The sequence below is a fragment of the Podarcis tiliguerta genome (assembly GCF_965153285.1).
Source record: "Podarcis tiliguerta genome assembly, chromosome: 1".
NCBI classification, from domain to species: Eukaryota; Metazoa; Chordata; class Lepidosauria; order Squamata; family Lacertidae; genus Podarcis; species Podarcis tiliguerta.
The window spans coordinates 69,963,797-69,990,264 of NC_139534.1; the positions used below are offsets into that span (position 1 = coordinate 69,963,797).

General features: G+C 44.2%; 1 protein-coding gene and 1 long non-coding RNA gene across 3 annotated transcripts; one reads left to right on the plus strand and one right to left on the minus strand.

The window, feature by feature from the left end:
* Positions 1–1,972: 1,972 nt before the first annotated feature.
* Positions 1,973–8,527, minus strand: PTH (parathyroid hormone). Of its 2 annotated transcripts, none has more exons than XM_083428763.1 (3): positions 8,392–8,527; positions 3,511–3,601; positions 1,973–2,337 (listed from the first exon to the last, which is right to left on the minus strand). In XM_083428763.1, exons 2-3 carry the CDS (start codon positions 3,594–3,596, stop codon positions 2,070–2,072), a joined length of 354 nt encoding a protein of 117 aa, XP_083284889.1. In that variant the 5' UTR covers positions 3,597–3,601; positions 8,392–8,527; the 3' UTR covers positions 1,973–2,069. The 2 variants fall into 2 exon arrangements, with proteins under 2 accessions (XP_083284889.1, XP_083284890.1); XM_083428764.1 differs by lacking the exon at positions 8,392–8,527 and adding an exon at positions 6,359–6,463.
* Positions 8,528–21,851: 13,324 nt separating this feature from the next.
* On the plus strand, positions 21,852–24,207 carry LOC310670100. Its single transcript, XR_014507524.1, has 3 exons — positions 21,852–21,990; positions 22,055–22,805; positions 23,951–24,207. It is a non-coding gene; the product is annotated as an uncharacterized lncRNA (long non-coding RNA).
* Positions 24,208–26,468: the final 2,261 nt, after the last annotated feature.

Here is a 26,468-nt window from a genome sequence, read left to right on the forward strand (position 1 = left end):
ATTAGGCCAGTGCAGACTAGCAGCGTCTGATCTTCCTTAGGTCTCACGTGAAAAAGAAACATCTTCAACTGGAAGTTTGTGGCTGCTGAGTGCAAGATTATGGCCTCCGTCTCAAATCTTGCACCATCTGCATCTCCAGTCCTGGATCAATTTGGGCAGTTGACTATATGTGCCCCATGATGTGTCCCTGATGTTTTCCCCTTATAGCGTAGGATTGTGTGCATTTTTACTCAGAGCAAGTCTCTACTAAACAAGAATTCATAGGATTGTAGCCTCACAAATTTATGTAGATGTACTTCCTTTGACTTGAATGGGGCTCCCAGGGAAATACATTTCAGATCTGGGTGCCGGACTCTGATTCAAAGCACACTTACTTGCAGGTAAGGTGCTCAGAGGCGCATTTTGGGCTCTGGGTAAGCAAGGGCTACAAACATCCACCCTGGTGTTGGAGAAGCCTTTGTACGTGTGGTAGGAAATGTGCTCGGGGCTTGCAATGAATGTGGCAGCACATCCTCATACTGTGCTCCATATACTCATGCGGTGCGTCGAAGTCTCAAGTCCTATCTACACTAATATGTGTTTTATGCCAGCTTAACTGCCATGGTTTGACCTAAATAATTCTGGGAACTGTAGTTTGGTGTGGCACCGAGAGAAGTCTCTACAAGAGAGCTCTAGACTCTCCACCAGAACTACTGTTCTCAGAGTTCCCCAGGGAGAGGCAATGACAGTTAAACTAGATTTAGTCTGCTCCATGAGCGTGCTCCTTCGTTCCATATGGCTTTATGAAATAAAGTGCTGATAACTTGAGCCTATGAGCTTAAATATTTTACAAGTTAGCGTACTCTACAGGTATCAGAACACACGTCCCTTCCGATTTGGTTCTGCTGTGCACATTTATCTAACAATCCGAGTTCGCTGAATCTCCCATGTCTCCCCAAAAGCCCTTCGCCGGTTTGCATTGGTGCCAATCCAAAAGCCACTCAGGTCTCCGCTGCTTTTGCTTGTCTCTGTTGCTTTCTCTGGGAAAACCCATTGTTTACCACTGAATCAGAACAAACGTCAATCCACAGAAAAACCAATGGACGTTTGTTCTGATTCAGCGGCGAACAGCTGCTTGTCCCAAGGGAAAGTGGTGGGACGAGCCCTTAGTTTAGCACATTTGGAGACTTACTGAAATGTATGGTACCTTTGCAGGACGGCTACTCGTTTCTGGATAAAAACCATTGTCAATTTCTTAAGCTATTCAAATTTTACCAGTGACCGTGTCTTAAGAATGGGGACAATTCCAAATCAATGTTTTTGTGCCATCTTCCACACACACACACACACACACACACACACTGCTGATTCACGTTATTGTCTCCATGAGAGATGGGAGTGAAACCAGATCTCCACAGCTACTGCCTGCCTGGATAGAGGAGGCTACCATCTCCCAGAAACTAAGACAGGGACTGTAACATCCCAAATTGATGCCTGGACTTCTCCATGCCACTCCCTTTCCTAACTGCCAGGAGAAGGCAACAAACTGCATTATTTCAACAAGCTGGATAGAAGATGGTAACGGGTGGGTGCCGACACCAGCTTACCCTGCCAGAGGATTAATGGATCCAACTGGCTTGTCTGTGTTGCCTCCATCTGGAGATCCAAATGAGTGACCTGGGCGATACATGCTCTTCATTCATTTGGACATGTCCTTACAGCAGCAGACCAATGTGTCAGGCTCAGTAGTAGAGCACTCAAGAAGTGTAGGAGATATCCTTGGGGAGGTAAGGGCCCCTCTCATGCCACCTACCCCAATAATGGAAGATAAGAATGTAGACTGCTCAGTTTGCACCTGCCTTGCAATTCACCTGGTGAGCCATATGAAGAGCTGAAGAAGTAGTGTGTGAACCCCCACTGACATGTACACTAGGAGAAATGAGATGTACAGCAGAAGCACACCTAATCCCCAAGAAGTAGCATCATGCAGACATGCCCTTAAACATCATTTTATAAACAATAAATAACAAAATGCCCTAATTGCTCACTACTGTATGCACTTAGCTGGAAAGACAACACTATGGACCCTCTCACTGGAGTCTTGTTTTGAAGGTGGCATCTCTATAATTTTTGTTAGAATCCACTGCTTTCTTTTGCAGCTTTGCCTGCAGGTCATCAGGGAGCAATCTCCAGCTTCGGACCTCACGGGCCTTAACATCCACTGCTGCTGCTGCTTCATCAGCCTGGGGGTCATGGTGCACGGTCTGCAGTTTCTCAAGGAGCCAGTTTTGCCTGTTTGCCGAATGCAGGTGTTCCCCCAAATTATGCATCATTTGCATTTCACTCACTGACCTCTTCCTGTAATACAGATAAATAAGGTGGGATTTAAAACAAGCACATAGCATTAACAGCCCAACCTTTGGATGGAGAAAAGCAAATAAATTTCCTTCGCTTAAGTTTGTAATTAATGCATCTGTTACCTCAAACCACACAGTGCCACTGTTTGTGTAGCAATCTAACCAGTGCTTGCTTGTAAGCCTCTCTGCCTAAGTGAATTCCATCCCTAAAAGCCTAGCCATTTTGTTTGTCCTTCCCCACAGGGACATCTTAAGCATATCTGGCGCAGTGGTGGAAAGCTCCCTCCGGGAGGACAGTGCTGCCGGTGGGGCTGGAGGAGGCAGGCAGCGGCTGGAGGGCAGGTCCTCCGGCAGGGAAGAGGCGGAGGCCTGGACGTGGCACCTCCTGGCTCAGCTGGCCACTTTGTGCCGCGGTGGCCACGGCAGATGGAGGCTCTGGGCTAGGCGGAGGTGGGCTAGGGTGGCAAGCTGATGCCAGGAGGTGCCACATCGAGCCTTCACCTCTTCCCTGGTGCCCTCCAGAATTTGGTGCCCTGGCACCCCGCACCACTAGCCTCTATGGGTAAGACGCCCCTGCTTCCCCAGCTTTGTTGAGACAGGATGTCTGGTTTTCCCCCCCTCTCTCTCGCTCATCTCTACTCATCCTGTGAATAGTTCCTGCATGGATAAAGTTTTTGAACTCTAGAAACTTTAAGTAATTGCTTGAATCTAATTCACCCAGGCTGCAATGTTTGCTAACACCTTTAACTGCACCTATGGGCCAAAGTAGACATGAGTTCACATAATTAGCAATTCCTTGACTTTTATTTTTATTTTTTTGGAGTTAAAAGGCATCCAGGTGGGAGGTGGTTCCTGATTATCACTCTGGTAGGATGTTTCAGGACTTCAACTCTTTTCTCCCTCCTGTGGCCCCAATTCTGATTGGCCCCTCTACACCTTTATATTTGTATCAAGAGGAACTCTTCCTTGGAACCAAATGGGGCCTCATCAGGATTCCAGTCCATCTAGTGGTCCCCATGATGGATTTTTACTCACAAAAAAACATTCATGCAATTTACTGAGGTGATCAGAGCAAGAAGCAGCAGCAGTCAGCTGCCACCCCATCATGTCTAGAATATGTTGCTCATTAACTCCTTTCACTTTCTAAACAAATTCAGCAATATACTGTACTTACACCACCGCTTTCCCATCGGAGTTGGCAAAGAAGCAGAATGCCCATAAAATGATTGCACTTTTAGCCATGTCTCTGATTGAAGTCATGATAACTATAAGAGATGAAAGAAAGTTATCACATGGTTGGATTGAGTTAGACAGTATGAGATATTAAATAGAATGCTATACATAAATATCAAAGCATTCAAGAAGGTGATGTTCAGGCAAAATACTGTGTAACAGTAGTGTATTTTTCTTATTTGAACAAAGGACCAAACTGGGGAACAGCTTCACTTCCCCACACACTTTTTGTAACACCTTGGCTAAGCCTATTAGTTTCTCTCCCTTATAGTTTCCCCAGATTCGACTGAAGAGAACAGTACAGAACATTGGTGTTTATTAAAATAAATGTGATTTGTCTATTCCATACAGCCACTTGAGGTATTGCAACCAGCCATTACGAGATTTGTCCAGTGAAAATAATTCTCCATCATATTCATATGCCAGCCATATAAGGGGAGTGCCCTTTGCTTCATTAGTAAAGGTAAAGGTACTCCTGCCCGTACGGGCCAGTCTTGACAGACTCTAGGGTTGTGCGCTCATCTCACTGTAGAGGCCGGGAGCCAGCGCTGTCCGCAGACACTTCCGGGTCACGTGGCCAGCGTGACAAGCTGCTCTGGCAAGCCAGTGCAGCACACGGAAACGCCGTTTACCTTCCCGCTATAAAGCGGTACCTATTTATCTACTTGCACTTAAGGGTGCTTTCGAACTGCTAGGTTGGCAGGCGCTGGGACCGAACGACAGGAGCTCACCCCGCCGCGGGGATTCGAACCGCCGACCATGCGATCGACAAGTCCCAGGCGCTGAGGTTTTACCCACAGCGCTACCCGCGTCCCTTGCTTCATTAGCCACCCTCTATAAAATGAAAAATACTGCATGGGCAATGAACATGGAAACATAACAAGAGCCTGGATCAGACCAATGGCCCATCTAGTCCAGCATTCTCACAGTGGCCAACCAGGGGCCCATAGGAAGCCCACAAGCAGGGACTGAATGCAGTGGAATTGTACCCCAACTCAAATAATATTTTGTTACAGTGATATTTTTACACAGGAATGCCTGTTTAAAAATATATGAAGTGGATTTTAGTGGTCTTGCCCTTGATGGATATTGACGCATGAGGGCTTGAAAATGCACAATACTTTACTGATTCTGTGAAAACACCCGCATGATTAAAGTCATATACCTTGGTTGACGAACACCTTGCGACTCAAACATTTTGGCTCCCGAACGCCGCAAACCCAGAAGTAAGTGTTCTGCTTTGTGAATGTTCTTTGGAACCCGAATGTCCAATGCGGCTTATGTGGCTTCTGATTGGCTGCAGGAGCTTCCTGCAGCCAATTGGAAGCGGCACCTTGGTTTCCAAACCTTTTAGAAGTTGAACGGACTTCCAAAACAGATTTTGTTCAACTTCCAAGGTACGACTGTACACGGAGACGCTTAAAACATATGATTGCTCTGCACCTGAGGATCATCTGTCCGGCATAAGGAGCAAAATGAGCCGTCCAAAAATAAATAAATGAGCCCAGGGCAATGGCCCCTCTTGCCCTGCCCATACTATGCCCATGCATTTTGAAACTCACTTTAAACTTTAAAGGGATATTTTAAAGATCTAACAGCCTACATTTCCATGCTTCACTTTGCTGCATATTTTGTGACTTTAATACTCTGCTGGGATTCTCTCGCCAAAGAGTGAGAGAATATATATATTGCACCAACACATTACACCACTGCTTAACTCAATTTTGGCGTATTCCCTGGTGTATGACGAGTGTACATGGAAGGAGATGGCTCTGAGACATTCCAGCCCAGGTAGCCAGGGAGGGAGATTCAAGATGGGAGAGCCACACAAATCACATGCTGAATTCTACATATATCTACCCAGACTAAATTCTCTGTCAATTTGCGTTAATTTAGTTCTTAATAGCATTGTGTCCCTTGATCCCATTAAGCTAAGGTTAAGCCCTGTCAAGTCCCACTGATTTTAAGAGTAGAGATTTAAGCATGTTGATGAATCAATGGGCCATAAAATAGCACTGGGTTGTGCCTAGTGATATTAGCTTGCCTGTTTCTTGTCAAATGGCATCACAGACAAAAGAAAGGCTTGTTTCTAACCTGATTCTGGCTTGCTTATGCCATAAACTCCCCCTCACTCACAGATTCATTGTGACATAGATAAAATTGCAGCAAACTCTTTCTTTGCTCTACCTTCTTTATGGAAAGGAAATCACATTTCCTTTTGCTTTGCTCCATAAAGTTTATAGGCACAGAAACTCTAGTGCTCAAGCTACATGCCGGCATAAACCCATCACGATCATTGGATGTTTCACTGACAGAGCACTGTGAAAATCTCTGCAGTGATCAGTATTACTGTTGCTGATGCAAGGAGCAGAAAGAAAACAATCTGAGCCCAATTTCAAGCCTAGCTTTACATTTTGAGAGTTATACTAAGAATAAAGAAACAGCAGTAAGATGCCTAATAACTTTAATTAAAGTTTTCAGTGTGTTTTTTAAAAGCAATACCTGTGATGCATATTATTTTTTACTACTGCGGCATAAGAATACCTATAGTTACATCTTATATGACTATCATCCAAACAGTTCCACGTGATTTACATGATTATTGAACTAGTCAATAGGTTTCCATCCTAGCAAAAGTCTCCCTGACAGATTTCAGAAGCTGCTGGTTAAAGAAACAATTTAGACTGGCAGTCAAAAGCCTCTGTTGACATTCCAATAATGGATGAAACAATCGATTTTGATTTTGCTACAAATAATTGCTTTCAAAAGAAAATAGAAAAAGTTCTTACCAACGTTTCTCAAGCAGGTTTTCCGCAGAAGTTGATTTAAAATCTGCTTAATTGGTCTAGAAGACTTCTAAGTAACTAAGGAGCTCTTTTATTGTCTCAGTTGATGTCACTCCAAACACACCCCCTGACCCTCATGTACCACCCATCATGTGCTTTTGTTAATGGGGCATTGAAAGAAAAGAAAAGTTGAGGGCAAAATACAGTAACCTGGGCAACTTCAAAAGAGTTTGACTTTTAGGGAATCTTAGCTTAGGGTTGGAGAAAAATGCATTATAAAGAAATTATGTCATTGGGTTAATTAATTAATGATCAGCTCTAAATGTTAATGAGCCCACGGATGACTAAAAACGGTTACATTTGTGAGTGAGTTACAAACAGCTAATAAAATAAATGCCAAGCTCTAGAAAACTTTTACCAGCGCGCTCAACTTCATTAAATCCAACCTATTCAAGTCAGGAAAAGGAAAAGCTACACAGGTGTCCTGCTGACTATTGTAACACTAAAAATTGATTTTAAGTACAAATCGCAACACAGGGAACAATCCCGTAGCCTAACTTACAACGTCATCGGTTACCCACACTGCAACATCAATATAAACTTGCTGTGAAAGTTTAAGTGAGTCTTGCTGTGAAAGCTATGAAATCAGACGAGAGGACACCAATTATTGGAACGTTTTATTTCCTTCTTTTTGGAAACAATGAAAAATAAAGTAGAACTGTTATTAAGCTAGACTTTTCACCTAAAAGCAAGCATTCCCCCCATGCAGCAGCTTAACCATTACAATAGAATTAAAGCTTTAAATTAGTTATCTTGGTTCTGCACAAGCAGAACACACTTTCCTCAGTAACTGAAGGCTGCGTTGTTTTGTTTTTCAGACTTTTTGCTGCTTGTTTTCCACCATGGCAGGTGACTTGGCTCACTTGCTTGAGTTATTTGTATCTCTTGATTGTGCAGGCAACATTTTGAGTTCACCAATTCTCTACCATCACCACCACCACCTCCACTTTTAGACTGTGGTTTAGATCCCATATAGATTATTCTGCAGAAGACTGCTAAGTGGATGGCCTTATTTCCTGCCCGAAGCTAGATTTTTGAAGTCTTTCACCGATATGCTTCTGTGATATATGTTAACAACTTGTCACTGTCTTTTTATGATTATGAATTTGTACTCCAGAGCCAGTGTGGTGTAGTGGTGAGAGTCAGTGTGGTGTAGTGGTTAAGAGCAGTGGACTCGTAATCTGGGGAACCGGGTTCGTGTCTCCGCTCCTCCACCTGCAGCTGCTGGGTGACCTTGGGCCAGTCACACTTCTTTGAAGTCTCTCAGCCCCACTCACCTCACAGAGTGTTTGTTGTGGGGGAGGAAGGGAAAGGAGAATGTGAGCCGCTTTGAGACTCCTTAAGGGGAGTGAAAGGCGGAATATCAAATCCAAACAGTTCTCCTTCTCCCTGGGTAAATGAAGTAGGAAGAAACGTTTTAATAGACCCATCGAATTGCAGAGTTGGAAGGGACCACAAGAGTCATCTAGTCCAACTCCCTGCAATGCAGGAATCTTTTGGCCAACACAGGGCTCGAACCCATGACCCTGACAGTAAGAGTCTCCTGTTCTACCAACTGAGCTATCCCAGTATGACTACCGTACTTTACTTACCTACATTACTTACTTTATAGTACCTAGTGCAGGCATCCCCAACCTGTGGCCCTCCAGATGTTTTGGCCTACAACTCCCATGATCCCTAGCTAACAGGACCAGTGGTCAGGGAACATCTGGAGGGCTGAAGGTTGGGGATGCCTGACCTACTGGTCCATAGTCACATTTGCAACCTGGAGAAATTGTTGTGGACATCACACATGCACACTTTCTGGTCCATAGTCACATTTGCAACCTGGAGAAATTCTTGTGGACATCACACATGCACACTCTCCCACCCACCAGCAATTAGACTTGTAAAGTGTTTTGGCTTACCCCTACACCACACTACTAATTAGGAAGGGGTGGTCTTCCTAAAGATTGCAGCTGCATTGGCTAGGTTACCTCTTGCGTCTTTCAAGCAACCAATGGACTAGCAAGGAGATAGGAAACTGGCTCTGGCCTGCTGACTGGATCCTTCTCTCTTCTCATGGGCCACCCACCTGTCAATCCCCAGACATCACAATGGCGCCAAGTGACCCAATCTCACCTGCATTGTTTGAAATGAAACAGTTTAGGCATGGCAATTTGAACCCCAACAATCAGCTGACTTCAAAGCGCCGCACACAATGCAGATGTAGGGTTGCCATATTGCGAACTGTGAAAATCCAGACAGAAAAGCTTTTGCCATTTTTGAGGTATTTTTAAGGGAAAGGGGCAAAAATGGCACTGCCAACAGGGGCTGCCACATGTCCGGAGTTTCCTGGACATTTTCCTGATTTCCGCCAGGACGCTGCTGCCGACTGCAGTATTCCAAATATGGCAGCCCTACGCAGGTGCTACTAATTAACTGATTGGCGGGACCTGCAAACTCTTTTGTCCCAGACCCGCCTTTGCCTGTCCCGCATCTGACATCATGTATGGCATCAGGTGTAGGGAAGGTGGGCATGGCTTGGCTAAAATGACCTCATGGGTCAGTTGATGAAGCCTGACCAGTCCAATTAGGTTCATGAGCCAGAGCCGCTGGCCTAGCAAATGCATACGATAAATATGATATGACACACTGAATCAACACGTGAGTTGGGGCCTGCACACAACATTGCACACACTGCAGTGGCGTAGCGTGGGTTGTCAGCACCCGGGGCAAGGCAAGTAATTTGCGCCCCCTAACCTGTGGATTTGCGCCCCCTAACCCTAACCCCCAGATGTAGCGCCCGGTGCGGCCGGCCCCCCCTGCACCCCCCACGCTACGCCACTGACACACTGCCTTGTCCCACGCTCTGACATCCATGTGTTCATTACATACATCTGCAGTAAGGAAGTTTTCACATGTACGTGCAAAGGCATCCATGTGTTCTGTGCAGAACACAATGGTGTAAACAGGTGAGGCAAACCACCATGCAAGTGCAACATCAGGTGGGGATAGTGAGGACAGTCCTGGACCCCACTCGTGTGTTGATTTCAGCGTACGATCATTGATTCCCGAATTAGGCTCTTTTTGGGGAGAGGGCCTGGGGCTGTTGACAGTGGGTCAGGACCACAGGTGTTTGACAAGTATGGAGGCTGAGGATGTGGAAAAATAAAAGAATTAGAAAAGCTGGAGGTCAAACTGCAAATATTCAAGTTCTGTGTGAAGAGGAGACATTCATAGGTCACCTTTTGTTTTCAGATTCAATGACTTTATGATTCCAAAAAAGAGCTTTGACGTGGATAGAGTTAATCTTTTATCATTGCATCTCTCGAACCCACTATTAGTAATCTAAGATTTGTAAATAACTTTATAATGACGACCTTGTCTCGGATATCAGATTTAAAGCTCTGGGCATCATGAACTTCTGAAGGACAGCAATTATAGGGTGAAGATGCTGGTGTCTCACATTTTGAGAGAAAAAGCTGAGCGCGACCTTTTTTCCCACTGAATAGCAAACAGTTATCTGTACTCCAATCTGGTCAGGTTTATGGTGTCATATCAGGTTTTGGTTTATCCAAACATGAAATATAGATGTAAAGACATATCATTATCTTCCACTGATCTTAAGATGTTCAGCAGAGCATAAATAAATGTTGCTGTCTTTGCTCTGGTAAAAAGAATGATGCACTGATGTGCAATTGTGCAATAAAATGTACAGTGGTACCTTGGGTTAAGTACTTAATTCGTTCCGGAGGTCCGTTCTTAACCTGAAGCACCACTGTACCTAATGGGGCCTCCTGCTGCCGCCGCGCCACCAAAGCACGATTTCTGTTCTCATCCTGAAGCAAATTTCTTAACCCGAGGTACTATTTCTGGGTTAGCGGAGTCTGTAACCTGAAGTGTATGTAACCTGAAGCGTATGTAACAATATATCCACTGTATTGCATTCCATACAAGAGGACAAATCACATTGATGTTGATTCCTCCTACTCATGCAACACTTTTTTCCTGTTTTGCCCAACTTTAGTTGAGAAAGGGCAATAAAAATCTTTCCTTACCTTTCAGCATGCAAACACTTTCATTAACTTACGGGAGTCTCGTAAATTGTAAGCTATTGAAGGGACTACACTGCAGTGCATTAGTGTTTGACTCCTTGCACACGTCAGGGAGCTGCATTAGATATGTTCACTAACAATGCCACAGCCAAGGAAGAGGAGGGAGGAGGAGTAAGTGGTGACACATGGATGGTTGTGGTGAGGCAACCATTCTAAATGTGTCTAAAGAATGTTTCTCTCCTGACACAATGGAGATCTGAAAGCACCGTCAGTTAACTCCTTTAGATCTTGATTTGATTGACAAGATTTGTGGCTTCTTACATACCACAGCAGCATGCCTAGTCCATAACATAACCAAGTTGACGTAGCCTCGGGTGTCTCTTGAGCAACGCTAGCAACCAAATGACTCTTTCAGCGAAGGATAAAAACTGACAGAAGGGCCCTGGTGCCCTATAACAGCCCTGACAAAAATGTCATGCTTGGACAATGTACTTGTTTATTAACACCTCTTGATCATTTTGAGCTTCAAAATAACTTCTTCAATCAATGGGGCATCTAGACAAGAGGCAAAGGATGTCAGTGGAATGTGGGCTTTCAAAAGACTAGTTCCTTTTTTTTTTTTTACTCATAATAATAATAATTTTATTCTTTGTACCCCACCCATCTAACTTGGTTTTCCCAGCCACTCTGTTATGTGCAGATAGGAACAAAGGAAGCTACCTCATATCAGGTACAACAACAATTTAGCTCACTATTGTTGACTCTTAACAATGTTCAGGCCAGTATTATCTACTGACTGACAGCTGCTTTCCAGAGACTTGGACAGAGATCTTTCATATCACCTTCTACCTGATCTTCTTTATTGGATCTTCTTTATTGGATATATCAAAGGAACCTGGGACCTTCTGCATGTATGACATGTATCCTACCGCTGAACTGTTTCCCTTCCACCAGGTGGTGACTCCTAGAATGTGCACACTGGTCCAATGCTCTCTGTACAGCACATCCTTAACATAAGAATTCAAAGTGCTGGTTTTGACCTATAAAACCTTAAACGGCTCAGGACCGCAATACCTCAAGGACTGCCTCTTTCCATATGAACCTACCCAGACCCTGAGATCATCTTCTGAGGCCCTTCTTTGTGCGCTTCTTCCTTGAGAGGTCCAGAGGGTGGCAACATGAGACTGGGCCTTTTCTGCAGTGGCTCCCCGTCTGTGGAATGCTCTCCCCAGGGAAGTTTGCCTGGTGCCTTCATTAAACCCCTTTAGGCACCAGGCAAAAACGTTCCTTTTTTAACCAGACCTTTGGTTGATCTGATTTATATCCTATGGCCTTTTCAAATGGGGTGGGGCAATTGGGTTGTTTTTATTTCTATTATGTATTTTGTGGTTTTATATCTTGATTTTATTCTGTGAACCGCCCTGAGGCCCCCAGGTATAGGGCGGTATATAAATTCAATAAATAATAAATAATGATAATAATGTAGGAAACGCCTTGCTGAACCTGCCCAATGACCCTTCAAGTCCTGCATCTTGACCTCACAATGGCCAGCCAAATGCCTATGGGAAGTCCACAAGCTAGAATGCACTGGCCAAATTTCTAGAGCATGCTTGCCCACCTGTCCCTCTTGAAAACAACAACAACACTATCCGAATGTTTTCCAAAGATATTCTCTACTTCTTTATATTGTGCAATGTGCAACCATCCCGAGCATTTATTAATTCTGTCACTCTCCTCAGGTGGACGATATCTATAAATGCAGTGGTGGTCTCTGATTGAGAAAAACATAAACTGTATAAGAAAGACTAAGGCTCATGTAGGGATGGGAGAATGTGTCGATTTCGGCTTCTCTCAAGTTCTCATTTTTGCACTCTTCAGTTCAGTTCTTCACATTTCCACGTCAGCTCATCTTTTTTTGAAAAATCACCAGCATTTTGTTACAAATTTCTCCTAATATATGCAAAACAATTTCCCCTAAGAGAATGCATTTTTGTACGCTATTTTCACTCATATATGCATTTTTTATGCACACTTTACCCTAGTGTGTGCATTTTTGTACACATTGCATGGCTCTGATAGTAGTGCTGCAAAACTATCACTGCAAAAAAAGTGAATTTTGAAGGATGACTGTGTTTCAGTTTGCATATTATTTGATATGCAGGAATTAGGTAGGTTAGCCTTTAAATGCAATCAAGATCAAATTGCTTTCCTGTCCTTGAGTCTCATGGACATTCTGCAGAAGACCTTACCTTCTAAAATCTCAGCATCAGTCACAATAATACATGATTTCTCAGGGCATATTGATTGATATACACTAGCTGCTGAGTGGACTTTGCATTATACATCTGAGGTGGCAGGGTGGTCTGCAACTTGCTTCTGAAGCATACACCACGCATGAGTTCAGGCCTTTTACATACAGTGCTCTGTGCTGGATATGCTATGTTTTGAAGACAGACATGTCATCCGCATGCCATCACCTCACACCTTGTCTTGCGTAGGGGGATTCATCTAGCATTACATAGCTGTTTTGAAGCCTAAATGGGGAAGGATGGTTACCTCATCTCTCTTTAATGAGAAGAATCCCAGGCTTGATGAGCTGCGCAGAGGAATGCTGGTAAGGAAAGTCATGCAGAGGCGCTTCATCTTAGTAGGCTCAGAGACATACCCCAGTGATCAATAACAACAACAAAGACACTCTGCGCCAGGAATGACAAAGCATGCCTGAGACCCCACATAATCTGCTTGTTAAATAGATGGGATGGGAATTGTTGGTGCGGCGGGCAGGGGGTAGGAGGGGGGGGATAGAAATTAAATAAAGGAGTTTTGCTTTCTGCAAAACAGGAGCCATCGTTTTATGCATTTGTAGGAAATGGCTTTATTGCTTTGGTTTATTACATCTTTGATCCATTCTTATCTTATCGTTCAGTAGCCTTTGGCTGTGAAGCAATTTATGAATCTGCAAATAAAAGGGAAATAAAATAAAATAGCACCTGCAAATCTGTGCCATGATATGTCCGTGTCCCGAGTCCTTTAAGCACCGAGCAACACTCATTATGTGTGACAGGAGTGGGCAACATTTGACCCTCCAGATGTTGCTGAACTACAACTCCTATCCGCCCCATAAAACATGGCTAATGGCCGGGAGAAATGGGAGTTGTAGTTGAGCAACACCTGGAGGGCCAGAGGTTCCCCACACCTGATGCATGGCATGATCCAGAGCCCCATATGCAATTTAGGCTTTCCATCCCAGACCGTGTGAAGGAGCCCAGAAACAGATTCACCTTCTACAGTGTTAATCTATGGGATTCCTAGGCTTTCTGTGAATGGTGCAGATAGCTCAGATCTCAGCACAATCTGCTAAAAGTATGGGAGGCAGGTCAGATGCCTTTCAAAGGTACACTGAAACAGTTTAACCTTATATTGTGAAGTGTGAGTTTACACAGCAAATAGATAAGTAAAAATCAGAGCAGAGTACATCAACAATCAATTGAGGACAGAGGTATTTCTCATATGAGAGAGCTAAATCTGTTAGAATTCCTGCTCCATGATTGCAGTCATGGGATTGCTGTCTATCACATGATGGTGTATGTTTTCATTCCACAGAGTGAGAAGTGACGGAGACAAGATGTTTGTGTTACTGTGTTCCATGAAGTGGGACTATTGTCCTTTGTTCATTCTCTTTGCTGTCTAATGCTAGAGAGAGAGGGAGCCATACTGCAGGTCTCCGTGTGTGTTTATATGTAAATAAATGTAGATTAGCCAAAATGCTGAGTTGCTGAGTTCTGTTACGCAAGCTGCGAAGACTCTGCGGATCCCTAAGTGTGCCAATGTCTGTTGGCATCGGTCACTCTGATGTTCGGGCAGAAGAAAACTTTTGAAGCTCCCGAACGATCGACCAGGAGGGAGAGAACATGCCAGTTGGGCATGTGTCTCTCCTAGGGTCCTACTCGAGTGTAGGACGAGCTCCTGACAAAATCAACTCTGAGCTATCCCTCACACTTTTTTTTTTAAATGAATGCCTGACTGTAGTGAAGATGAAAAGTGGAAGAGAGGCACTGGTAATGTGAATGAGCATGTAGGCCAATGTAGATTTGAATTCACTTCACAAATCAACAAGCAAGAACGACTTCTTATGTGAAATTGACCTACATGGTAATGCACAAGGCTGTTAAAGGAGGAGAAATGAAGATCTAGGTTCATCACTGCAAGAACTTCCCAAGCACACAGCTCCCTATATTTTTTCTGATTTACCATCAACTTCTATCTCCAAACTCAGCTTGTCTAATCTAAAACTGAGCTCAGGCTGATCTCTTATATTTTTATGACTTTAGATCGTTGGTAGCCCACAAGTTGTTACAGCCCCCAAAGCACTTACTCTACCTTCTGTGGAAGCTACCAAATTTCAATCAAGCTATGGTCAAATAATTTGCTCTCAATTTTGCTTGTTAGAAAAAGAAGCAGTGAGTCTCTGTTATCAATGTGCAGAGGTGAGTGTCATTGCCAAAACGAGGTACCAGCAAGCAAGGTTTACAGAAGTACAAAAAACTTGGGGGAGACACCAAGTGGGGGAAACTCTCTCTCCCCCCCATGCCAAAGTATCCCAATGAGGACTAAGAGTCACCAGTGGGCACAGAATGCTGGCTGGATGTTGGGGAGGAAAACAGGGCCACAGGAGAGTATTCTGCAATGTAACATTTTGTCCGTAAACAGACCCCTGTGTTGCAATATAGACAAGCTGAACAATATAACACAACACGATGGCCAATAACAATGGCACTAAACACTATTTATAGACTAATGCAAATGATCAGAAATTACAATCAAAGTCTCTAAATCTTCACCAGTCGCAGTAGAATAATTCAAAAGTTCGATATATACATAATCTGTCACCAAATATCGCCAGAACAGAGTTTCCGGATAACCAATCTGTTTCGTTGAATGCTTCATCAGCCAAACTTGATCAATTCTTCATCAGCCGGACTTGTAAGAATTCATATGAGAAGGATGCAGTTCAATTTCTTAACAAGCCAATCCTAGATTCAAGCAAATATAAACGCTGTAGAAAATATGCTTTGGACCAGTGCTCATATACTGTAGTCACAGGGGAGTGTTCTGCAATGTAACATTTTGTGGCACATCTGACTTCTTTCATACAACTTTTATTGTATTGTTTTCCTCATGTGCATTCTAGAAAGCCTCCTCAAAGGATGATTGTACACTATCTGGGCTCATGCAACCCATACTTGCGAAGCCTTTACTGCTTGGTAACATTAAATCCATCAATTCCAGTTCCTGGGAGAGCACCTGGAAAACAGAGTGGCCCTGAAGAAGTTGGCCACCCCTGCTTTAAGATATAAAGCAATCAGTCTTGGAACACAATCTAAATCCTACCCTATCGAGGTGTGCTTAGCAGGTGCACACAGCAGGTGTTGTACTGGCTGTGGTGCAGAAAGAAACAAGAGATTTTCCCAGCACTGCTGCTTGAAAGAAATGCCAAGGTCCAATTCTCACACTCTCTGCAATTTCTGCAGATGAACTGATAACTTCTGCAGAAATGTTCTGTAGATGAACGCGACAACATGGGGATGATGGTCATGTTATTGGTTCCCAAGAAAACGATACCTTGCATGGTGTCTTCCACTAGCTGTCCCGTTTTCTTGCCAGTATGAAAGGATCAGTTATTGAACTAGCCTTTATGATTTGAACTGAAGTGCTGCCTACAGGAAAACCACAAAAGCAGCAACACTGGGCCACCCAATGCAGCTGAACATTGGGCCTTTCAGGACAAACTGAAGAAAGTACTTTTTCACACAGTATACAGATGAACTATGGCATTAATTCCCACAAGATGTAGTGATGGATGCCAGGGTGGCGTAATGGTTAGAGTGATGGACAATGACCTGGGAGGCCAGAGTTTGAATCCCCACTCAGTCATGAAGCTCACTGGGTGACCATGGGCCAGTCATCATCTCTTAGTCTAACCTACTCACAGGCTTATTGTGAGGATGAAATGCAGGGAGGGAACCATATACACCATCTTGAGCTCCTTGGAAGATAAAGGTGGTATATAAATGCAATAATAAATAAATACACAAACAAACTTGGGTGTCTTTAAAGGAAGTTTTCGGAAATTCAGGGAGGATAAAGCTATCAGTGGCTATTAGCCACAATGCCTATGTTCTACCTCCACTGCCAGAGCCACGATGGCTCTGCAGCGATGGATTCATTGCCAGTTTAAAAGTCAGCTAGTTTGTTCTTTTTTCCATTTGAATTGAAGCTGATCTGGGGGAAATGCAGCATTTCATAAGAAATGACAGGTCCAATATAATAATATAATAATAATGTCGTGTGTACACCACTTCCTAAACCAGCCACAGGAGCACACTGGATGCAGAGTCAAATGGGAGCATAGTACAAATCCTGAAAACTAGCTTCTGGGAATTTATTCATTCATTGTGCAAATGTCCCACTTTTTCCTATAAGGAGCCTAAGGTTCTGCACCCTCCCCATTTAATCCCCCAAACAACCCTGTGGGGTAGATTAGGCTGAGAAGCAGTGACAGGCTCTAGATTACCCAGTGAGCATTATGGCCAAGTGGGGATTCAAACCCTGGCCTCCCAGGTCCTAGTCCAACACTCTAACCACTACACCAGACTGACTCTTGCTGATGGGGAGCATGCTGTTGCACTCATGTTCAGCTTGTGGGCTTCCCACAGGCATCTGGTTGGCCACTGAGAGAACAGGATGCTGGGTGAGATGGGCCTTTGCTCTGATCTAGCAGAGCTCTGCTTCCGTTCTCATGCACAGGGTGGCTCTCATTCTTGACATTGCTCAGACGGTTTGCACCGGCAGCTGCTGTGTGGTGTGGGCCCCACCCCTTTTCCTGTCATGTAATAAAACACTGCTCCGTATTAGCTCACTAACCCAGCATGATAACTACTTTGTCACCGGCATTCCCTTGCATCATATATCTTCCTGTGACTGTGAAACACAGCTGGTAACAAGTCATGCAGTTAATATCTGTGCCTGAGACTTTAAATAGTCGCACGCTGAGATCCTAAAGGCATTAGGATGGAAACCCCACCTCCTCTGGCATGTCCCTGTCACTCAGCCCCTGGCACTTTCCACGTGTTGGAAGGCAAAGGGGAACCTGTTCTAGACTCCCATGTGGTTTGTGTTTTTGTTTTTAAAACCTGAGTTCTAATTCACACAGGGAGCTTCCAGGCATACAGCAAGCTCCCTGCTGTAGACCTTTGCTCTACAACACATGGAAGGTATCAGAGACAGAAATGCAACAGAGAGAGGATCTGCACTCACTTCTAACCACATTGGGCTTTGAACACCTGAAAGGCATATTTTTTTAAAAAATGCTTCTTTGTAGAATCATAGAATCCTGCAGTTGGAAGGGAGCACGAGGGTTATCTAGGCCAACTCAACAGCAATGCAGGAATCTTTTTGTCTCATGTGGGGCTTGAACCCACAACCCTGAGGTTAAGAGTCTCATCCGTACCAACTGAGCTACCCGCATGCTTTGAAGGTACCTATGGTTATGCTCGCATGACAACTGTCTATGGGCATTCCCCACAATGAACAATTATCAGCAGGCACCTCCTGTTTCAACTTTTAACAGCCTGCTAAAAAATTGTCTATTCTGCCAGGCCTATGCAGACAATTAGGAATACATCTTTCCACAAAGGTTAATTAATGTTTGTTTTTAACACACCCTCTCTCTCTCTCTCTCTCTCTCTCATGGTTTTGCTGTAAATCACTTTGAGCCTTTCGAAAATAGTGGTCTATAAATATTTTTAGAAATAAATAAAATACCCAGTTTCTCTGCTTTCTTTGAAGTACATTTCTAGCCTTTGTAGAACCAGAGACATGAGGTAAAATGGGGAGGGGGGAAGTATTCCTCTCAGCTTTTGTTGCTGGGGGGGGGGGGATGTGAAACATTTCAGCAGACCTGAATACAAGCCACTCTCCACTTCTGCGGGGGTTACGTTCCGGCGTCCCACACACATAAGGGAACATCGCATAAGTGGGAAGCACCCTCTAGACACCCTTTAAATGCCTTCTCTGCCACTCTCTCTCAAATCCAGTTCAAAAATACTGTGCCAAAAACATCCACAACTGGAACTGAAGCTCTGGGGCGAGCTGGAGACTGCAGGATGCATGGGAAAGTGACGGCTGCTGCTGCACTACCAGCTGTTAAGTGGGGAGGCTGAGCAGCATAAGCAAAGCCCTACTGAGCCTCTGTTCTCTTTGGGGCTTCCTTCCCTCACTGACGTTCTCTTCTGGCTTCAGGGAGGGTCTCTTCATGAGCCATGAGGACTCTCCAGCTCTCTCCCACCATTTCTGGGTAGGAATTAAATTATTTAATTATTTCCCAGCACCACACAAGTTGATAGCACGCAATAGGGGGAATGCCTGTATAACTAATGGTACTCAACCTAGCATACTATGACTGCGGCATTTTGTTCAGCTATCTCAATTATTTCAGGTTCTTGGGTGTTTAACCTCCCGTGTTTCTCTCCCCCCCCCCCCACTTATTTGTTCTGAACTTTCCCTCAGCGTACCTTTGCTTGTTGAATTTTATTTCATGGCTATTTGCAGGCAGGGACAGATCTCATACGCCCTTACCATGAAGGGCACATTTCCTTAGCCTGCATTATCATCACGTCAGTATTACCAGCACCTTAGCGAACAATTCTCACACGTATTGAAGTAGAAAAGATAAGTAATCTGAGGCTTGCAACAATATTGCACAGTAGTACATTTCGTCAGCACTAATCAGATGAGGGCTTGCCTCACCAAAGTAAGGGGGGCACATCAGCCAGAGGGGCAGCTGCTCTCCCACCCCAATCCCATCTGTTCCCAATGTCCTGTTCTGGTTCCACAGAGGAACCCACTGGCCAAAAGCTGTGACTAGAATCTGTGGCCCTGGGAAGCTGTCTTGGAGCTATTTTGTGCTTTTCTAACTCAACTTTGTTATTCATGACAGAATTAGATCTGTTTTAAAAAAACCAAAAAAACAGAACCCCCCCCTTCATATCGTGCAATCTAAAAATGACTATAGCCCCCCCCCCCCCCCCGCTTTTCACACAACTGGCTTGTAGGTACGGCAGCCCATCCAGAGTGGATTAAGACCACCAAATTATAGACAGATACATCCAGGGGGTTTCATGCAGGGAAACTATAGACTTTGGTTTTTCAAAGGCCAGGAGCCTGTCTGCCTGTCTGCAAGCTCAGACAGACGGACCAACAGAGGAGGCGGAGGAGGTGCAGGAGGGAAGAGATGAAGCAGAGAAGACCCAGCCGCAATGGCCGTGGAGGAAGGCACTGGATATCGCTCGTTGCCAGGGGCATAAGGGCACAAGGGACAGGGGACACTGATACAGCTCCTTGCCAAAGACACAAGGGGGCCTAGGTATGCCTCTGCTCCTATGCCTAGAAATTGTATCCATTTCTATCAAATGAAGAAAATGTTATAGTTTATTATTATTATTATTCCTTATAATAGTGAATGGTGGGAAACAGCTCTATTCTTCAATAAGCTGTTCTGGACTTGAAAGAAAAATTGAGTCGGACAGACAACAGGGCAACTTAGAACAGACTGGGCTGCTTCCCAAAGCAACAGAGATACAGATCCAAATCAAATCTCATTGCCTGCGCATGCCCTTAACCTGAAGCAAAATGTGAATCGTCCATTCCTTCCTTAGCCAGCTGAAAAATGTTTCATTCTGCCCATTTTCTAACTGCTCCACCAGCATGAAATGGAGCATATTGCATGTGTCGTTATAGCTCAACAGTCACCAAGGAAATTTTTCTCACAGAGAGTCATTAAGCAGGTATCTCCTTGTAAACAACTCCTTATCAGTAGTCATTACTAAGCAATCAGGTTCAACACAATGTAGTCATCATTCATTTGACAAACCTTAACATCTCTGTTACAATACTGTAGCATACTAAACAGCATTTCATGACAGGTCACCTCTGGGATGACTGTATTTTGTGTGTGGGATCCAAGTTCACCCTGGAAATTTCGGTTTGTGCAATGAAAATAGGATGGAACCAGTTTGTCACCCTAGCACAATGAATTCACTTTTAAAAAATTGGCTTTTTGCCATTGAGAAAGTGATGGGGAAGTGCAGCTTAAATGAACTATTTATGGGAAGACATATACACACCACACAAGCATTTAAGGATGAATGTTCATTGTTGTATAACCTCCCCACAAATAAATCAGAACGAATGCTCAATAAAGACCAGACATAGGCTGGATTCACTCTGCAGTTTATTCTGTTTCCCTGTCAATTTGCACGTTATTTTGAGTTTTCACATGATTTAAAAGCCACTTCTGGAAAACTAATGGGATATGGTGCAAGTTTAACGGACATATCTGTGTTATTTGGTTCTGGAAAAATCCATTTGCAGCCCCCTTAACCCAGAAAACCATGGGAGTTTGGCATGATAACATTCTAGCTGTTTTCACAGGTTCATGCCACAGCTGTTTGCATGACGAGCCATGAGATGGCATACGAGGGTGTACTGCATTCACGCCCATTTCAAGTCTCACACCTTTTTTCTTTTGCCCGATGACAAAAGTGTGCCAGTATTTTCAGCTTTGAAATTCATACCAGAAAGGTAAAGGGCATAAGAATGGTGGGATGTAGAGGGACAGGAGTGAATAATGGAGAGACAGCAGTGGATATGGGGCAGGTGGAACCAGTGTAGTACAGTGGTTAGAGTGTTAGACTAGGACATGGGAGACCAGAGTTCAAATCCCCACTCAGTCATGAATCTCACTGGGTGACCTTGGGCCAGTCACTGTCTCTCAGCCTAACCCACCTCACAGTGTTGTTGTACAGATTAAGTGAACAGAGGGAGCAGCATAGACATCATATCTTGAGCTCCTCAGAGATAAAAGTTAGGTATAAATGCAAGCAAGCAAACAACAAACAAACAAACAGAACATCTCAGTTGACATCTGTAGATGCTCATTGCTCATTGTTGAGTGTCAATGACATTTAATGCAACATGGCAGTAGAGTGGTTAAGATATGATGGAACAGGTGAGGGCAGTGTGAAATGGACATTAGAAAACAGGACAGAAGCGTTAGCCAGTTAAACTAACGCAGGAAACCGTGTGCAGCCTAAGTTTAACCTCTGTAGAAGTACTGTGCTGGCAAAGAAGACAAATGCTCAATAAACCCGTTGTCAGGAGGGTGGATTAGGCACAGAAAGGCCTGGGAAGTGATGAAATAGGCTTGAATATTTTACAGAGGATTGGCTCTGATGACCCAAATACGAAACCTGAATTCACTGGGTAACGTTGGGCTGCTGAGGCTTTTGGTCTCATTCCCCAATTTGGATTTTCAACATCTTATTTATAGATGCAAATTTAGGCTGATTTTCACAGTAGGAAAAAGCCAACAAGCCCTGGCTGCCAGGCCTTACTCTGAACTATGTGATGGCAAGAGGATTTTCTGGACCCATTAAACCATACATCGGGGTGGGAATCTGGAACTTAGTGGTGCATCAGGTCCTTATTCCCCTAACTTACTGGGGCATCAGGTCCTTATTCCCCTAACTTACTGGGGCATCAGGTCCTTATTCCCCTATCCCCACAGTCCAAATTTGGTGGATGGGTGGAGCCACCCAAGTGTCAATCATCTGGCATGACAGTGATGCCAGGTGAAACCAGTGCTTTGAAGTGCCTCCAATCACATGATCCTTGGGACTTCAAAGCACAGCTCTGGGTTCTTTCCAAGCCCATTGAAAAGGGTCTTGCAATGTGCTTTGTAGTCCCCAAAAGCTCACTTTTGAAAACTCTTCTTAAAAACACATGTGGGCAAGGATGTGATGTTAGCATAACAAATAATTAGCATGCCGATTGCTATGTTGTGTCTTACTGCTACACAGTGCTTTTTTCTGGGGGTACACAGGGGTACGCATACCCCTAAACATTTTGTGAATCTAGATTTGACCTCATTGAGGGGCAGTATTTCAATAGGAGTAGGAAAATGAGAGTACCCCTAAACATTTTTTAGAAAAAAGCACTGCTGCTACATAATAGTAATTTCAGAAAGTTGCAATTAAACAAAGTATCAATTGACATGTTTTTTTATGGGTGGGGCGTTTTCCACTCACCCCACCCTGTAAACAGTTCCCAAGAAAATGTGTGTTCAGACAAGTGTTATTTCTGTATTCTTCAAAACTAACTGTAATAACAATTGCATATAAACAAGCAGCTGAAGGAAGCCGGGTGCCAAATATCCAGTCACCATCTTGATATCCAAAATCTGCCCATAGCCAAACAGTCTCCAGAAGAACCTTGGGGGGGGGGGGAGGTTGAAGGTACCTAAAGCAGTGAGGAAAAATAGAAAACACAGAGTGAGGAAACAAAGAGAAATGTTGGTTTCTTATATCAACACTAGGTATACCTTTTCATTTTCCAATGGGAAGAGGCAGTATTGGCTAAAGTGATAGTTAGGCCTGGGCCTACTCTGGAAAAGTGATGGGTAGATTCAGCTTTGCTGGGCCTAACTTAAAATTAAACCTTGAGGTAATCTATGAATTCATAGAGAAGGAAGGAGGGTAGAAGAACTGGACTAGTTACCTATGACAGACTGTACCTTCACATGTTTTTCCTTCAGTGAAGTGTTTTTCATTCAGATAATATAATACTGTACAACCCTTAACTTCAAAGTATATTGGAAAGTCCATCTCTTCAATTTTAACACATATTTCCTCAGTCACCACTAGATGGGGATCTTTCCTTTACTGAGCCTGTTCTCCTGCTTCTCAGATATCTCTAAAAGTTAGTAAGTGCTAAATCTTCCTGGGCTAGCAGAATTTATATTTTGAACTTCCACAGTTCTATGTCCCTTCTTATGTATTCAACAGTGGTTCCTCAAATCATAGAATTGCAGAGTTGGAAGGGACGCCCAACGGTCATCTAGTCCAAACCCCTGCAAGTGCAATGCAGGTATTTCAATTAAAGCATCTATGACATAATAAAAGAGCGTGTGTTTCACATAAAGAAGATTACAGGCAGTTCAAAGAAACATAGGCCAACCAAAAGGTGTTGTTTATTGGAAAAACTTCCCTTTTTCATTTATAAATCTATGAATCTCAAAGTGGTTGACAATATATACCTAATCATTAAAACCAATAATCAGCAACAGTTACAACGTCCAGTCGAATAATTTCAACAAGCATAGCAGCCGGAACCAAAACAGAATTCCAATATCTACAGTCAGAAAATGCAAACAGAACTCAAATGTCTACAGATGACATGCAAAGCAGATGTTCTACCAATGTTGTTTGACTCCAACACCCAGCAGCCTCAGTCAATGGGGCCAAGAATGATGGCAGTTGTAGTCCAGTAGCATCTGTTGGCTACCCCTCCCCTAGAGGGTCTGATGGGAAGCAGTGAAGAGTGGGAGGACAATGGAAGAGTGGGCCTTTGGGGGTGAAGTCAAACCACTGGGAAGTTACAGTACCTCCTGTGGCTGTAGAGGCCAATACAGGAGAGACCTGTTTTTTTTGCAGCTGGGGCAGATGAAGGCATCTGGTTTTCCTGCTACAGGTGTCCTGTAGCATTTCTTCTTTCTGCGCTCCTCCCAGTGGTCATTCCTCCTCTGGTCACTGCTGTGGATACACAACCTGACGGATTTGTCGGGATCTCCACTCAGCCAAGCTGATAAGGCTCATCTTCCAGAATCAGCCTCCCAATGAATAATTAACGACCTGAGCCTTTGATTTTCAGGCACGTTCCAATTCAGCAGAGAATCAAAGCAGCAGAAGTGATGAGATTTAGGGCTACAGGCTATGCTTTATTACTAAGCTACGCAGAGAGCAAAGAAAAATACATCCTCTCCCTTTGAGAGCAGAGAGCAACTGAGCAAAGGAACAGAGAAACCAGTACGTCACATCCATCTCCCTTCTCCCATGAGACTTCCAACAGCCTGGAAGGTCTCTGGAATGTAAACAGAGACTTGTGACTCTAAGCAGCTGCTCAGTGGCAAACTGTGATGGCCCGGGAATCTGATTCAGAGGCTGAACCTGAGGAATCCCAGCCCGCACTGGAGTCCCCGCCTCCAGGGCCGGCTGAGCCGGGGCAGGGGCTTGAATCTGAAGAGCCCGCACCTGTGCCGGATCCTCAGGAGCAGACACCAGATGAATCCACTCTGGCTCCGAAGGTGATTGAGGACACATTGCCTGCAGGTGCTCCTCTCCCAGCCCTGTCAGGGGAAGGTGAGGTTGCCTCTAGATCCAGTAACCCTCCAGCCTCTCCTGAGCTGCAGAGGCTCAGGGCAGAGAAGCGGAGGGAACTAGGTTCTCTCAGGAGGAGTGCTCGCCTTAAGGCCAGGAGAGGCGAGTCACCTGTGGGCCGGGACCACCCTAGGCCTCAGAGGAGATAAAGGCTAGTCAGCCCAGTCCCACGTTGCGGGAGCAACATTGCTGGAAACCTGTTCGTGCCAGCACCCTGACCTGCTCTTCCGGAGTTCCTGACCATGCCCGGCTCCTTGCCTTCGACCCCGCTTTGCCCTTGATTGACAGCCTCCAGACCCTCGACCAGACTCAGACCTCGACCAGACTCAGACCACGCTGCACGGTAACCCCCCCTGATACCAGCACAAACAGAAACTAACATCCTCCCCCTTTCTGTGAACACCACTAGGCAGCATGTCAGTACAATCTCAGTACAAACCCAATTTCTGTACATAGGTACAGTGTTGATCCTTCAGAACAACCTTGGACAATAAATCAGCAAGAATTTCATTACCTGGCATGTAGGACACTGTTACGAGTCCTTTCTGAACACATTCTCTAGCATGTTGCAGCTTCAATTGTAAGTGTTTCGTGCTTTGCTTACAACCTTCAGAAGTCAGCAAAGCCAAACATGCTTTGTTGTCCTGATAAACCTGGATTGGACACTTTACAGGAATTCTCATGTCTTTACACAATTGTTAGAACCATTCACAATCCACAAGTGAATAAGGCAGTGAATTCAGTTCAGCTTCACAAGAACTCAAGCTTGCTGTTGTTTGCTTCTTGCACGACCAATCAAATAGACCCTGGTTGTACATGTAGCAAACTCCAGACGTACTTTTTCTATCTGTAGTGTCACTTCCAAAACTCGCATCAGCAAATATCTCAAGACCACCAGACTGATTGTTAAATCTCAGTCTGTAGTGCATAGTGCCTTTCAATAGCATGCTATGTGTTTCAGAGCTTTCTAATCCTTAACAGTAGGATTGTTGACTTGTCTGCTTAGCAAATTACAGTTTGCCTAGCACACTTCTGTACAGTGTAGTGTCAGAAAATGCTTCTTCAGTATCATCTACCTGATAACCTGTTGTCATTGGTGTGTCTACAGGGTTAGCATCCACCAGGTTTAGTTTGGTTAACACATCAGCAATTTTCTGTGACTAGTGTACTAAAATATTACCATCTTGGTCTCTCTCTATTTCCAGAAATAGGAAGTTGGTTACCTCACCAAGATCTTTCATGTCAAAGTGCTCTTTCAGTTGAGCTAGGGCGCTACTGTACATTTTGACATCCTTCCAAAAGAAAAGAATATCATCAATATAAAACAAGCAATGCAGCTTCTTTTGCCCTTCCTCGTTGACAAATACACATTGATCAACTTTACCTTGCTGAAAACCTAGAGAAAACAACACTTCAGTGAATTTAGAGTGCCAGCACTGTGCACTTTGTTTGAGACCATATAGGGACTTCTTCAGAGAACAAACAAATCCCTGTTTTACCTGTACGCCATCAGGTGGAAGCATATAACCTAAGGTTCCGTACAAAAATGCTGTATTCACATCGTGATGAGAAACATGTAGATTCTCTTCTGCAGCAAGTTTGAGCATAAGCCTAATGCTCTCATATCTCACGGTGGGTGAGTAGGTCTCGTGATAGTCTTCTCCTGGTACCTGTGAAAAACCTCTGGCTACCAATCCGGCTTTGTGTCTGACTACCTTGCCATTTTGATCTGTCTTTGCTTTG